Here is a 16,120-nt window from a genome sequence, read left to right on the forward strand (position 1 = left end):
AAGCTACTGATCCTGATACCCCAAACAACTCCAGTCAGACACCTCCATTAGTGCTCACGCTAATCGTGTTCATACTCCACATGAAAACACACACAATTCGTAGTGTGTATGTGCATATTTCTTTGTTTTCCATTTACCAATGTACCAAACATATGCCATACAGTTAGATCTCACAGCTGCATTTTAAATGAAGAAGTGGGAATAAATATAATTAATCTCCAGAAAAGTTACATGATATCTGCCTTGGCCACCACTTGTCCTGTAGAAATGGCTCAAAGAAAATATAGTTATTTTCAGAGGAGAACAGTGTTATCAATAGTAGGAGCCAAATAGTGGCCCCCGACTCTGCAGGTCAGCACAGCATTTCCAAGAGAATACTGGATGGAGGGACAACAGTGTATATTGTCAGAGCTTCACTGTTGCAATAACATCTAGCTCTAGTTCTTCCGGGACTGTTTCAGTGCACTTGAGAAACTTCGGAATTCCTGGTAGTCGTAATGCATATTGTCAAAGATTATAACTAAAATTAACACCCAGCAGCATTTAACTTCAACATGACAAACATGATGATTAAAAACGTCTTATTCTGCGCTTCACATTATTATCAAGTGGCAAATGCTTTAAGAAACATGTTTCGATACTGCCAGATTCCTTACATAAAAAAAAAACGAAATATGTTGTACATTCATAAACACTGCAGCAAAATTTAAAAAAAAAAAATAATCCCAGCTTTTTTTTTTTTTACATTAACTTTTTTGTTTGTACTCATCTTTCGTAGCTGTACAGTTAAACCATTCAAATCCTCGTCCAATAACAATGAGGCATAAATATACCGCTGTAAAAATGAAGTATAGGAAACTCTTTAATCGAGATCACGCAGAATCCCCATGTATTCAGAGAACAAAATCATTTCCCAAGCTCCCATACTCTAAAATACGTGGTGTCATTTTCCCAAGCTCACACACTCTAAAATACGTGGTGTCATTTTCCCAAGCTCACATACTCTAAGAGACGTGGTGTCATTTCCCAAGCTCACACACTCTTAAGAGACGTGGTGTCATTTCCCTAAGCTCCCACACTCTTAAGAGACGTGGTGTCATTTTCCAAGCTCCCACACTCTTAAGAGACGTGGTGTCATTTCCCAAGCTCCCACACTCTTAAGAGACGTGGTGTCATTTCCCTAAGCTCCCACACTCTTAAGAGACGTGGTGTCATTTCCCAAGCTCCCATACTCTAAGAGATGTGGTGTCATTTCCCAAGCTCCCATACTCTAAGAGACGTTGTGTCATTTTTCAAGATTCCATACACTAAGATACGTGGTGTCATTGTCCAAGCTCACACACTCTAAGAGACGTGGTGTAATTTCCCAAGCTCCCATACTCTAAAATATGTGGTGTCATTTTCCCAAGCTCCCACACTCTAAAATACGTGGTGTCATTTTCCCAAGCTCTCACACTCTAGAATACGTGGTGTCATTTTCCCAAGCTCCCACACTCTAGGATACGTGGTGTCATTTTCCCAAGCTCCCACACTCTAATATCAAAAATAAGTTAGTGAACATGAGCTGCTTGCTGTCTTGTGCCAGTTTTCAGTGCAAAATACCAAAAGCCTCTAAAGGATCAGTGGAGGGGGGGGGGGGGGGGGGGGGGTGCGTCTCTATGGAAACAAGACAGCTTCACTCTCAGCTGTGACGGGGACGTAGAGGATGTCTCCGCCACAAGTACTCAGGACCCTCCTCACACACGCTCTTTAAAAAGGTCAAACCAACAATGACAATGACTGAGAAACATCAGAGTGAAACCCTCTTGAAACGGAGGGTTCTCTTGGACCGCTCGTGACAAGGAACCAGATGACGAAACGAAAAGACGTGTTCAGCTGGCGTTGTCTAGTCCTTCGGGAGAGTGGGAGGCGGCGTACTTCAGCCGAAAGCTGCCTGAAAAAACAGAAAGGGGACGGCGTCAGCGGAACAAAGAAGACAATACAAAATGGGAGGATTAAAATAACCTCCCGAAAAATTAAGCAAAAAGACAAGGAACCACTGTGATGAATTCCCAAAATGCACCTGAGCGGTTGGGATTTGTTCTTTTCATTTTTAACTGCTAAGAGAGAGTTTTGAGAGAAAAACGTCCACAGGTCTCCTGAGATGAGAGAGAGCCCTTTAACAGCAGCTCCTGGCTGTAAATAAGTCCTGCCAATGGAGGTGGGGAGGGTTACTGCAAAGGTGTGCCTTCCCAAACTTGGTCAAGGGTACCCTCTGAGTGGGTGGGTGTAGGGTTATAAAGCACTGGTATGTGATAGAGAGTAAGAGCGGGCTGAGGGGGGGTGCCGCAGAGGGGCCGAATGGGTCCATCTGAAGAGGCCCCTGGCCGTGGCGTTATTACCTTGCTGTGATGAATCAACAGAGGGCTGTTTGCAGTCCTGTGCGTAGTGCCCACTGACCCCACAGTTGTAGCAGGAGACGTTGCCGTTGTTCTTGTTGACGCCGACCGCTACCCCCGGGGCCCCTCCGCCGCCTCCCGAACCGGGCACCATACCCACGCTGGAGGGGTACATGTGCGGGTAGAAACGGTTGAAGGGCGACACCATCTGTTGGAGGCTATAGCCTAGCTGGGTGCCCAGTACATGGTCAGAATGGGTGTGCAGCAGGGTCTGGCCAGCGTAAGGGGCGGGGGGGAAGAATGTCAGCTGGGCCTGGCCGTTGCTTTGCGGGGGCGGCTGACTGAGGTAGTTGCTGGCGCACAGGGACGTGAGCTGGAAGATGGGCGGCGCACCAAACACCTGCCGTGGCGCCATCTGGTGGGGAAAGAAAAACGATGGCGCCGTACGGCTGTTGCCGCAGCCGCCTCGGCAACCGCACGCCCCGCAACACATGGCCTGTTGCTGGTGAGTCGTCTGCTGCTGCTGCTGTTGTTGTTGTGGTTGCGCCTGTTGCTGGGCAACGGAGTTACTGGTGCTGTTGACGTAGGAGGTGGAGTCGGTCTGGGTTGAGCCGGGCGCTGGGCCGGGGGTGTGGGTGGGTACGGACGGGGGCACCACCGCCTGAACCTGTCCAGGGGAAGGCGCTACCCCTAGTGTGGCCATGACGGAAGTGGGGATGGGGGCCATAGTGTACAGGGAGGGCAGGTCCGGGAAAAGAGACACATCTGGGTGCTTGATGTGAGGGATGCTAAGGTCCCCCAGGGGTACGGATGGGGTTAGGGGGGCGGCAGGGTCTGGGGGGGAGTAGGCAGGCTGCAGGGGTGAGGCATAGGGCGGACCAGGGGTGATGACACTTATAGCTTCTACCAGGGGCTGGTGGGCAGGGAGGGTGGTGACACCCTCAGAGCTGGCAGTGGTCTGTGGAGGGGCTGTCTTGAAGTGCTGGACTGGGGGCTGCAGGGCAGGGCTGCCAGGGGAGTGTAAGCCCAGGGCTAGGGAGCTAAACCCTGGGAGTACCATGGGCATCTGCTCTGGATCCCCTGGCACAGGAACTGGCACGGTGGTGGACGTAGGCTCTCGGAGGACAAGGGGCACCTGCATGATCAGTCCTCCGACCACCTTGTTGTCTACCAGGGCAGTTGCCACCTGGTGGGGAGGCATGACTGGCAGAGGGGCATCGGCAGGTAGTGCACCGTTGGGCAATATGCAGGGCAGGGGGTGCATGAAGGTGTTTGGGGGATAGTCAAGGCTGGGGGGCTCCCCAACAGGCTTGGCAGAGACCAGGTGGTGGATGGTAGGCATGGCCCCACCTGCAACCTCCTGCCAGGGGAAGAAGGAGTCCGCTGGGCCCTGGGTACTGTCCGTATCTGGGTGAGGGCAAGAGCGAGAGAGAGAGTGAGAGAATGAAAGAGAGAGCGCGAGAGAGAGGGAGAGAATGAAAGAGAGAGCGCGAGAAAGAGGGAGAGAATGAAAGAGAGAGCGAGGGATAGAGAGGGAGAGAGAGAGGGAGAGAATGAAAGAGAGAGCGCAAGAAAGAGGGAGAGAATGAAAGAGAGAGCGAGGGATAGAGAGGGAGAGAGAGAGGGAGAGAATGAAAGAGAGAGCGCAAGAAAGAGGGAGAGAATGAAAGAGAGAGCGAGAGAGAGGGATAGAGAGGGAGAGAGAGAGAGGGAAAGAATGAAAGAGAGAGCGCGAGAGAGAGGGAGAGAATGAAAGAGAGAGCGAGGGATGGAGAGAGAGAGGGAGAGAATGAAAGAGAGCGAGAGAGAGGGATAGAGAGGGAGAGAGCGAGGGAGAGAATGAAAGAGAGAACGCGAGAAAGAGGGAGAGAATGAAAGAGAGAGCGAGAGGGAGAACAAAAGTCTTAGTGATGTCCCAAAAATAAGACAAGCCCAAAATCTAATCATGGTATATGTGTCTGTCTCACCTTTATCCTTTTCGTCCTCGCTGTCCAGGCTCTCTGGTTCGTGGTGCTGGGGGCTGGAGGCCGAGCTGTAGCTCTCAGACGAGGTTTCGCCGTATACCTCCTGACTGGAGTCTCCGTCTAGACACACATACAACCCCAACATTCATTCAATTAGATTTAGTTCAAATATGATTTGCAAACCTTTGATTTACATGAAATCAACCTGAAGGCATATGCGTATGACTGAGACACACAGATAAGCAGATCAGATGTTGACTGAAAAGCTATGCCTTATAAACTTGTACAACATTGCTCTCTGTTGGTTGAATGTAGTTACTACAAGTAGTAAAAGCCTAAACTCACCAATGGCGAGCGTGTAAAGGGTGTATGATTTATTTTAGAAAGCATTGTTTTGAATTATAATGACCCAACCGAATCCTCTGATAATGACCCAACCGAAGCCTCTGATAATGACCCAACCGAATCCTCTGATAATGACCCAACCGAATCCTCTGATAATGACCCAACCGACGCCTCTGATAATGACCCAACCGAAGCCTCTGATAATGACCCAACCGAATCCTCTGATAATGACCCAACCGAAGCCTCTGATAATGACCCAACCGACGCCTCTGATAATGACCCAACCGAATCCTCTGATAATGACCCAACCGAATCCTCGCTCAATTAGATTGTGTTTCTATTTTTGGGTTAAATCGTTGGCGCTGTAGTCACACAAAATAATATATATTTTTTGTTATGAATCACTTTCTTCTAGTTCCTTTTAATTGGAAAAGTTAGCTAGGTTCGATTAGACCAATTCATCCACTGATGGAAACATTGGAGATATGGACTATCCTGCTAGCATACAGTCCCTGCTCTGCCTGTCCCGTCCCTTTCCAGCCGCCTCGCTCTGCTTGCTCCGCCCGCCTCGCTCTGCTTGCTCCGCCCACTTCTGGTGAGACTGTCGCTTAAGCGTTTTCCTCCAAACAACAACAACAACAACAAAAAACATCAAGCCATTTCTTCACAGGGCTACCATTTCAGAGCTTTAGGATAGGAAGAATATCAGGGCAAAATCATTTCCATCGATACCCACCTTTCCCTGTCGACTGTCGCGCTCGCTGAGAAGCTGGTGGCACCATGCTCCCATTTGCCGCCAAGTATGCTTTCTTCCCCTTTTCCCTGAAGGAGGAGAGACAAAGATGAGCATTCGTCGTCAACGATACAGGATAAATGAGGGAGGAGAAGAGGAATTGAAGCCTGTTGCTCGACAGACTGGTTGGTAATAGACCCACTTCACCCTAGACCCACTTCAATTTGCTTACCCCAATAGATCCACAGACGATGCAATCGCCATCACTCTGCACACTACCCTATCCCATCTGGACAAGAGGAATACCTATGTAAGAATGCTGTTCATTGACTATAGTTCAGCATTCAACACCATAGAACCCTCCAAGCTCATCATTAAGCTCGAGGCCCTGGGTCTGAACCTGCCCTGTGCAACTGGTTCCTGGACTTTTTGACGGGCCGCCAACAGGTGATGAAGATAGGAAACATCACCTCCACTGATCCTCAACACTGGGGCCCCACAAGGTTGTGTGCTCAGCCCCCTCCTGTACTCCTTATTCACCCATGACTGCGTGACCAAGCACGCCTCCAACTGAATCATCAAGTTTGCAGACGACACAACAGTAGTAGGCCTGATTACCAACAATGATGAGACAGCCTATAAGGAGGAGGTGAGGGCTTTGGGAGTGTGGTGCTTGGAAAACAACCTCTCACTCAACGTCAACAAAACAAAGGAGATGATCGTTGACTTCAGGAAACAGCAGAGGGTGCACCCCACTATCTACATCGATGGGACCGCAGTGGAGAAGGTGGAAAGCTTCCAAGTTCCTTGGCGTACACATCACTGACAAGCTGAAATGGACCACCCACATAGACAGTGTGGTGACGAATGTGCAACAGAGCCTCTTCAACCTCAGGAGGCTAAATACATTTGGCTTGTCACCTAAAACCCTCACAAATTTTTACAGATGCACAATTGAAAGTGCACTGTCAGGCTGTGTCACCGCCTGGTATGGCAACTGTACCGCCCGCAAACCGCAAGGCTCTCCAGAGGGTGGAGCGGTCTGCCTAACGCATTGCCAGGGGCAAACTACCTGCCCTCCAGGACACGTACAGCACCCAATGTCACATGAAGAACAAAAAGATCATCAAGGACATCAACCACCCAAGCCACTGCCTGTTCACCCAGCTATCATTCAGAAGGCGAGGTCAGTAAAGGTGCATCAAAGCAGGGACCGAGAGACTGAAAAACAGTTTCTATCTCAATGCCTTCAGACTGTTAAACAGCCAACACTAGCACATTTGAGGCTGCTGCCTACAGGGCATAGCTGAGGAATCACTGGCCACTTTAAGGAATGGAACACTAGTCACTTTAATAATGTTTACATATCTTAGTCCATTCTGACATCGCTCATCCATATGTATATAGTCTTAATTCATTCCTACTTAGATTTGTGTGTATTGGGTATATGTTGTGTAATTACGCTAGTGTAATGCTAGGTCCTCTCTGTCAGGCCCTGTTGTAGGGGGGATTGACGCTAACGCTCTTTTGTTAGCATGCTGGCTAGCATAATGCTAGGCCTTCTCTGACAGGCACCGCTGTGCTGCTAGGTATTTCCTGAACACAGTCACACTGTTAGCTTTCTGTATCCGACGTTCCTCTCATAGTCAATCTACAGCCAAAGACAACAAACAAATGTGTCTACGAAGCAACCCCTATCACAATGTAGAAACTGTACTGTCAGCTGGCTCAGTGTTGAGCCAATATGTCTGTGCAGGGAAGTCTCTTCACTGTCAGTCAATGTGAGGACCCTTTTAGAAGGTGGGTAATAATGACTGTATTCACTGGGTCAAGTGATCGACTGTCTTCGTGCCTCGTTCAAATGCTCTCACTGGCTTTTCTCAGTAGACCCTAGATGTAGAGCAGGGGCCGTTTGTATCCAGAGTCTGATCTAGGATCAGGTCCCCATGTCCATATAATCTCATGCATTGGTATCTAAAAGGCCAAACTGATCCTAAGTCAGCACTCCAACTCTGGTACATACGGCTCCTGATTGCCTGGTGGGTTGAACATTGATATAGCTGGTGATTGATTACCTGTCTGGTCCCAGTGGCTGCCTCATGCTGGCAGGGTGGTTGCCCCTCTTCTCACTGCCCTGATGCTGTGGACCAGATAGATAGAATTAGCTGTGTTAAAGTAGGGCTGGAGCAAAACCCTGAACACCCATTTGCTCTCTAGGAGGAAGTTACTTGACCCGAGTGTGCCTTTAAAACATATACTGTAGCTCCATTACACTATTTGCCAGAGCAAGAATGCCATAGAGCTGTTGCCTGTTAACGTAACCCCTGTCACATGACGAGGGCCCCATGAATGAGGCATTGCTGGACTCTGACCCAGAGCTATAGCGGGTGGGGAGGGGGGGTCAAAGGGCAGAGCGCCTCATCCTGGCTAACGCTGATAGCACTCGTATTGCTGCTGAGCTGGACTTGACTTTGGAGCACAAACACACAGACACAAACATGCACTAACACATGCACACACGGACACACACACACATAGGTACTCTCCCCAACGTATTTGTACAGTAAAGCTAAAACATTTAATTTGGCTATATACTCCAGCATTTTGGATTTGAGATACAATGTGTTATATGAGGTGACAGTACATAATGTCAACTTATATACAAGGGTATTCACATACATACACTATATATACAGCAGTATGTAGACACTCCTTCAAATGAGTGGATTTGGCTATTTCAGCCACACCCGTTGCTGACAGGTGTATAAAATTGAACGCATTACCATGCAATCTCCATAGACAAACATTGTCAGTAGAATGGCCTTACTGAAGAGCTCAGAGATGTTCAACGTGGCACCGTCATAGGATGCCACCTTCCTAACAAGCCAGTGTGTCAAATTTCTGCCCTGCTAGAGCTGCCGAGTACTGAAGCGCGTGGCGCGTAAAAATTGTCGGTCCTCGTCTGTCCTGGAAGCAACGACAGCGCAGTATCTGTTCGTCGGGAGCTTCAGGAAACGGGTTTCCATGGCCGAGCAGCCGCACACAAGCATAAGCACCCCATTATTTTTATTTCTACTTTGCACATTCTTCTATTGCAAATCTACCATTCCAGTGTTTTACTTGCTATATTGTATTTACTTTGCCACAATGGCCTTTTTTTTGCCTTTACCTCCCTTATCTCACCTCATTTGCTCACATCGTATATAGACTTGTTTATACTGTATTATTGACTGTATGTTTGTTTTACTCCATGTGTAACTCTGTGTCGTTGTATGTGTCGAACAGCTTTGCTTTATCTTGGCCAGGTCGCAGTTGTAAATGAGAACTTGTTCTCAACTTGCCTACCTGGTTAAATAAAGGTGAAATAAATAAATAAAATTTAAAAAAAGATCACCATGCGCAATGCCAAGCGTCTGCTGGAGTGGTGTAAAGCTCGCCACCATTGGACTCTGGAGCAGTGGAAACGCTTTCTCTGGAGTGATGAATCACGCTTCACCATCTGGCAGTCCGATGGACGAATCTGAGTTTGGCAGATGCCAGGAGAACGCTACCTGCCCGAATGCATAGTGCCAACTGTAAAGTTTGGCGGAGGAGGAATAATGGTCTGGGGGCTGTTTTTTATGGTTCCAGTGAAGGGAAATCTTAACGCTACAGCATACAATGACATTCTAGATGATTCTATGCTTCCAACGTTGTGGCAACAGTTTGGGGAAGGCCCTTTCCTATTTCGGCATGACAATACCCCCGTGCACAAAGTGAGGTCTAATCGCCCAACATCAGTGCTGACCTCACTAATGCTCTTGTGGCTGAATGAAAACAAGTTCCCACAGCAATGTTCCAACATCTAGTGGAAAGCCTTCCCAGAAGAGTGGAGGCTGTTATAGCAGCAATGTTCCAACATATAGTAGAAAGCCTTCCCAGAAGAGTGGAGGCTGTTATAGCAGCAATGTTCCAACATCTAGTGGAAAGCCTTCCCAGAAGAGTGGAGGCTGTTATAGCAGCAATGTTCCAACATCTAGTGGAAAGCCTTCCCAGAAGAGTGGAGGCTGTTATAGCAGCAATGTTCCAACATCTAGTGGAAAGCCTTCCCAGAAGAGTGGAGGCTGTTATAGCAGCAATGTTCCAACATCTAGTGGAAAGCCTTCCCAGAAGAGTGGAGGCTGTTATAGCAGCAATGTTCCAACATCTAGTGGAAAGCCTTCCCAGAAGAGTGGAGGCTGTTATAGCAGCAATGTTCCAACATCTAGTGGAAAGCCTTCCCAGAAGAGTGGAGGCTGTTATAGCAGCAATGTTCCAACATCTAGTGGAAAGCCTTCCCAGAAGAGTGGAGGCTGTTATAGCAGCAATGTTCCAACATCTAGTGGAAAGCCTTCCCAGAAGAGTGGAGGCTGTTATAGCAGCAATGTTCCAACATCTAGTGGAAAGCCTTCCCAGAAGAGTGGAGGCTGTTATAGCAGCAATGTTCCAACATCTAGTGGAAAGCCTTCCCAGAAGAGTGGAGGCTGTTATAGCAGCAATGTTCCAACATCTAGTGGAAAGCCTTCCCAGAAGAGTGGAGGCTGTTATAGCAGCAATGTTCCAACATCTAGTGGAAAGCCTTCCCAGAAGAGTGAAGGCTTTTATAGCAGCAATGTTCCAACATCTAGTGGAAAGCCTTCCCTGAAGAGTGGAGGCTGTTATAGCAGCAATGTTCCAACATCTAGTGGAAAGCCTTCCCAGAAGAGTGGAGGCTGTTATAGCAGCAATGTTCCAACATCTAGTGGAAAGCCTTCCCAGAAGAGTGGAGGCTGTTATAGCAGCAATGTTCCAACATCTAGTGGAAAGCCTTCCCAGAAGAGTGGAGGCTGTTATAGCAGCAATGTTCCAACATCTAGTGGAAAGCCTTCCCAGAAGAGTGGAGGCTGTTATAGCAGCAATGTTCCAACATCTAGTGGAAAGCCTTCCCAGAAGAGTGGAGGCTGTTATAGCAGCAATGTTCCAACATCTAGTGGAAAGCCTTCCCAGAAGAGTGGAGGCTGTTATAGCAGCAATGTTCCAACATCTAGTGGAAAGCCTTCCCAGAAGAGTGGAGGCTTTTATAGCAGCAATGTTCCAACATCTAGTGGAAAGCCTTCCCTGAAGAGTGGAGGCTGTTATAGCAGCAATGTTCCAACATCTAGTGGAAAGCCTTCCCAGAAGAGTGGAGGCTGTTATAGCAGCAATGTTCCAACATCTAGTGGAAAGCCTTCCCAGAAGAGTGGAGGCTGTTATAGCAGCAATGTTCCAACATCTAGTGGAAAGCCTTCCCAGAAGAGTGGAGGCTGTTATAGCAGCAATGTTCCAACATCTAGTGGAAAGCCTTCCCAGAAGAGTGGAGGCTGTTATAGCAGCAATGTTCCAACATCTAGTGGAAAGCCTTTCCAGAAGAGTGGAGGCTGTTATAGCAGCAATGTTCCAACATCTAGTAGAAAGCCTTCCCAGAAGAGTGGAGGCTGTTATAGCAATGTTCCAACATCTAGTGGAAAGCCTTTCCAGAAGAGTGGAGGCTGTTATAGCAGCAATGTTCCAACATCTAGTGGAAAGCCTTCCCTGAAGAGTGGAGGCTGTTATAGCAGCAATGTTCCAACATCTAGTGGAAAGCCTTCCCAGAAGAGTGGAGGCTGTTATAGCAGCAATGTTCCAACATCTAGTGGAAAGCCTTCCCAGAAGAGTGGAGTCTGTTATAGCAGCAATGTTCCAACATCTAGTGGAAAGCCTTCCCAGAAGAGTGGAGGCTGTTATAGCAGCAATGTTCCAACATCTAGTGGAAAGCCTTCCCAGAAGAGTGGAGGCTGTTATAGCAGCAATGTTCCAACATCTAGTGGAAAGCCTTCCCAGAAGAGTGGAGGCTGTTATAGCAGCAATGTTCCAACATCTAGTGGAAAGCCTTCCCAGAAGAGTGGAGGCTGTTATAGCAGCAATGTTCCAACATCTAGTGGAAAGCCTTTCCAGAAGAGTGGAGGCTGTTATAGCAGCAATGTTCCAACATCTAGTAGAAAGCCTTCCCAGAAGAGTGGAGGCTGTTATAGCAATGTTCCAACATCTAGTGGAAAGCCTTTCCAGAAGAGTGGAGGCTGTTATAGCAGCAATGTTCCAACATCTAGTGGAAAGCCTTCCCTGAAGAGTGGAGGCTGTTATAGCAGCAATGTTCCAACATCTAGTGGAAAGCCTTCCCAGAAGAGTGGAGGCTGTTATAGCAGCAATGTTCCAACATCTAGTGGAAAGCCTTCCCAGAAGAGTGGAGTCTGTTATAGCAGCAATGTTCCAACATCTAGTGGAAAGCCTTCCCAGAAGAGTGGAGGCTGTTATAGCAGCAATGTTCCAACATCTAGTGGAAAGCCTTCCCAGAAGAGTGGAGGCTGTTATAGCAGCAATGTTCCAACATCTAGTGGAAAGCCTTCCCAGAAGAGTGGAGGCTGTTATAGCAGCAATGTTCCAACATCTAGTGGAAAGCCTTCCCAGAAGAGTGGAGGCTGTTATAGCAGCAATGTTCCAACATCTAGTGGAAAGCCTTCCCAGAAGAGTGGAGGCTGTTATAGCAGCAATGTTCCAACATCTAGTGGAAAGCCTTCCCAGAAGAGTGGAGGCTGTTATAGCAGCAATGTTCCAACATCTAGTGGAAAGCCTTCCCAGAAGAGTGGAGGCTGTTATAGCAGCAATGTTCCAACATCTAGTAGAAAGCCTTCCCAGAAGAGTGGAGGCTGTTATAGCAGCAATGTTCCAACATCTAGTGGAAAGCCTTCCCAGAAGAGTGGAGGCTGTTATAGCAGCAATGTTCCAACATCTAGTGGAAAGCCTTCCCAGAAGAGTGGAGGCTGTTATAGCAGCAATGTTCCAACATCTAGTGGAAAGCCTTCCCAGAAGAGTGGAGGCTGTTATAGCAGCAATGTTCCAACATCTAGTGGAAAGCCTTCCCAGAAGAGTGGAGGCTGTTATAGCAGCAATGTTCCAACATCTAGTGGAAAGCCTTCCCAGAAGAGTGGAGGCTGTTATAGCAGCAATGTTCCAACATCTAGTGGAAAGCCTTCCCAGAAGAGTGGAGGCTGTTATAGCAGCAATGTTCCAACATCTAGTGGAAAGCCTTCCCAGAAGAGTGGAGGCTGTTATAGCAGCAATGTTCCAACATCTAGTGGAAAGCCTTCCCAGAAGAGAGGAGGCTGTTATAGCAACAAAAGGGGGGGGGGGGGCAACTCCATATTAATACCCATGATTTTGGAATGAGATGTTCGACGAGAAGGTGTCCACATACTTTGTGTATCAGTTTTACAGTTTAGAAATGAAAGCAATTTATGTTTACTCTATTTAATATTTGTTATATCTTTATGTATCTAATCCCCCCATTTGAAGGTGTCGTTGGTATTTACTCTTAAAGTGAATTAAATGTAGTCAAGTGTTGTATTTGGTCCCATGTTCTTAACACGTAATGACTACATCAAGCTTGTGACTCTACAAACTTGCTGGATTCATTTGCAGTTTGTTTTGGTTGTGTTTGAAATTATTTTGTGCCCAATAGAAATTATTGGTAATTAATATGTATTGTGTCATTTTGGAGTCACTTTTATTGTAAATAAGAATATAACATGCTCACACGCACGCACGCACGCACGCACGCACAAACACACACACACACACACATGTATGTTGCTTATACAGAGCATCAGCCCTAATTTGGTCATTGACACAACACATGCTACAGGGGAGAAGTAGAGATCATCCATCTTAAAATAGGACATGTCTGCCTGGTCTAAATGAACTCTTTCTCAGCCTATGTAACCCCACGGCTATGGGGCCATTTTAAAAGTAAAAAAAAACAAAAACACAAAAAACAACCAATCAAAATGCCTGTTCATACATTTGAACATGATACATGACAATCTGAAAGAAGAAAAAAAACAATGGTTTCTTAGCAACAACTGTAACTTCTTAGTATTTGTGAGAATTAGTCTATATCTCAAATGGCACCCTACTTCCTGTACAGAACCCCCTTTTGGCCCTGGTCAACAGTAGTGCACTATGAAGGGAATAGGGTGCCATTTTGGATGTAGCTTTGTGTAGCTTTGGATGTAGCTTTGTGTAGCTTTGGATGTAGCATGTGTCTGTCTCACCTGCTCTGGGCCCCCAGAGGCCTCCTGGTCGGGTTGAAGCGTGCGGGTCTTCCTCGTCCAGTCAGGCAGGCTGTGTGATCCCTTTCGAACGCTCTCTCCCTGGGAACTTTTGGCATCGGGAACACTGCAGGGGGAAAAAAGGGTAGGGGGTATAAGTATCAGGTCTAAGGGGGGGGGGGGGGGGGGGGGGGCTACTCACTTGAAGAAGGAGGCACTCCTAACCACAGATCTAGGATCAGCCTAATCTATCCCCATTCCAAACCATAATCATCAGTTGGTCTTTGGGCTAGTGATTAGGAGCAACTTCTACCTTCTAGGGTTGGGTTCAATTCCTTTTCAATTCCAGTCAATTCAGGGAGTACAATGTGAACTTCAATTTCAAATCTCTTCAATGCTTTTCAATTAGGAAAATTTGGAACATAAATGTTATTTACAGTCTGAATTGACAGGAATTTAAATGGGATTGACCCTGCCACCTACTACGGTGTCGGGACAATAGGGTGCCTACCTATGGCAGGGTCTATTGCTGACATGTTTCAATAGGGTGCCTACCTATGGCAGGGTCTATTGCTGACATGTTTCTTTCGGTGTCCCAGAACGTACGGATCCAAATCTGAAGGGTTTGAAGACATTTATTAATTCATTTATTCATTCATAGTTGACAGGAAACCAATGCATTTTAATCAACGTTTCACATCAACACTCATACCTAGTGAGATCAGTGAGTAGCAACAGGCATTTCTCAGTGAGAAACATCATCAGAAACATCAGAAACAACATCTGAATATCACAGTACAGTATGCATACGGACACACACACTACAATGTATGTGATTCCTGTTTACAAGCGAAAAATTAAAGCAGGAAGCACCAGTGACTCGGTCTATAAAAAAAGTGGTCAGATTGAAGCAGATGCTAAACTACAGGACTGCTTTGCTAGCACAGACTGGAACATGTTCCGGCATTCTTCTGATGGCATTGAGGAGTACACCACATCAGTCACTGGCTCTATCAATAAGTGCATCGAGGACGTCGTCCCCACAGTGACTGTACGTACATACCCCAACCAGAAGCCATGGTTTACAGGCAACATTCGCACTGAGCTAAAGGGTAGAGCTGCCGCTTTCAAAGTGCGGGACTATAACCCGGAAGCTTATAAGAAATCCCACTGTGCCCTCCGACTAACCATCAAACAGGCAAAGCGTCAATACAGGGCTAAGATTGAATCATACTACACCGGTTCCGACGCTCTTCTTATGTGGCAGGGCTTTGAGGCAAGCAACACTGAGGCATGCATGAGAGCATCAGCTGTTCCGGACGACTGTGTGAACAAGCTCTCCGTAGCCGACGTGAGTAAGACCTTTAAACAGGTCAACATTCACAAGGCTGCGGGGCTAGACGGATTACCAGGACATGTACTCCGGGCATGTACTGACCAACTGGCAGGTGTCTTCACTGACATGTTCAACCTCTCCCTGTCTGAGTCTGTAATACCAACATGTTTCAAGCAGACCACCATAGTCCCGGTGCCCAACAACACGAAGGCAACCTGCCTAAATGACCACAGACCCGTAGCACTCACATCTGTAGCCATGAAGTGCTTTGAAAGCATGGTAATGGCTCACATCAACACCATTATCCAAGAAACCCTAGACCCACTCCAATTTGCATACCGCCCAAACAGATCCATAGATGATGCAATCTCTATTGCCCTCCACACTTCCCTTTCCCACCTGGACAAAAGGAACACCTATGTGAGAATGCTATTCATTGACTACAGCTCAGAGTTCAACACCATAGTACCCTCAAAGCTCATCACTAAGCTAAGGATCCTGGGACTAAACACCTCCCTCTGTAACTGGATCCTGGACTTCCTGACGGGCCGCCCCAAGGTGGTGAGGGTAGGTAGCAACACATCTGCCACGCTGATCCTCAATACTGGAGCCCCCCAGGGGTGCATGCTCAGTCCTCCCCTGTACTCCCTGTTCACCCACAACAGCATATGGCCAGGCACGACTCCAACACCATCATTAAGTTTGCAGACGACACAACAGTGGTAGGCCTGATCACCGACAACGACGGGACAGCCTATAGGGAGGAGGTCAGTGACCTGGCTGGGTGGTGCCAGAATAACAACCTATCCCTCAACGGAACCAAGACTAAGGAAATTATTGTGGACTACAGGAAATGGAGGTCCGAGCACGCCCCCATTCTCATCGACGGGACTGTAGTGGAGCAGGTTGAGAGCTTCAAGTTCCTTGGTGTCCACATCAACAACAAACTAGAATGGTCCAAACACACCAAGACCGTCATGAAGAGGGCATGACAAAGCCTATTCCCCCTCAGGAAACTGAAAAGATTTGGCATGGGTCCTGAGATCCTCAAAAGGTTCTACAGCTGCAACATCGAGAGCATGGTTGCATCACTGCATGGTATTTGCTCGGCCTCTGACCGCAAGGCACTACAGAGGGTAGTGCGTACGGCCCAATACCTCACTGGGGTCAAGCTTCCTGCCATCCAGGACCTCTATACCTGGCGGTGTCAGAGGAAGGCCCTAAAAATTGTCAAAGACCCCAGC

At 47.5% G+C, this 16,120-nt stretch overlaps 1 protein-coding gene across 2 annotated transcripts in view; it reads right to left on the reverse strand.

Moving 5' to 3' along the window:
• Window positions 1–729: 729 nt before the first annotated feature.
• LOC110536539 (zinc finger CCHC domain-containing protein 2) overlaps window positions 730–16,120 on the reverse strand; it is an 80,023-nt gene continuing 64,632 nt past the window's right edge. Inside the window, exons 8-14 of one of the 2 annotated variants that reach the window (XM_036934746.2) lie at window positions 14,096–14,156; window positions 13,544–13,667; window positions 7,496–7,560; window positions 5,424–5,509; window positions 4,346–4,462; window positions 2,382–3,785; window positions 730–1,933 (exon numbers count right to left, since the gene is read on the reverse strand). In XM_036934746.2, the coding sequence (XP_036790641.2) occupies window positions 1,872–1,933; window positions 2,382–3,785; window positions 4,346–4,462; window positions 5,424–5,509; window positions 7,496–7,560; window positions 13,544–13,667; window positions 14,096–14,156 (1,919 nt within the window). In that variant the 3' untranslated portion in view covers window positions 730–1,871. Of the gene's footprint in view, window positions 1,934–2,076; window positions 3,786–4,345; window positions 4,463–5,423; window positions 5,510–7,495; window positions 7,561–13,543; window positions 13,668–14,095; window positions 14,157–16,120 lie in introns of those variants that run through there. The other variant, XM_036934745.2, reaches the window with a different exon arrangement.

Source organism: Oncorhynchus mykiss, chromosome 11 (genome assembly GCF_057628025.1).
Source record: "Oncorhynchus mykiss isolate SJ-2025 chromosome 11, ASM5762802v1, whole genome shotgun sequence".
Classification (NCBI taxonomy): Eukaryota; Metazoa; Chordata; class Actinopteri; order Salmoniformes; family Salmonidae; genus Oncorhynchus; species Oncorhynchus mykiss.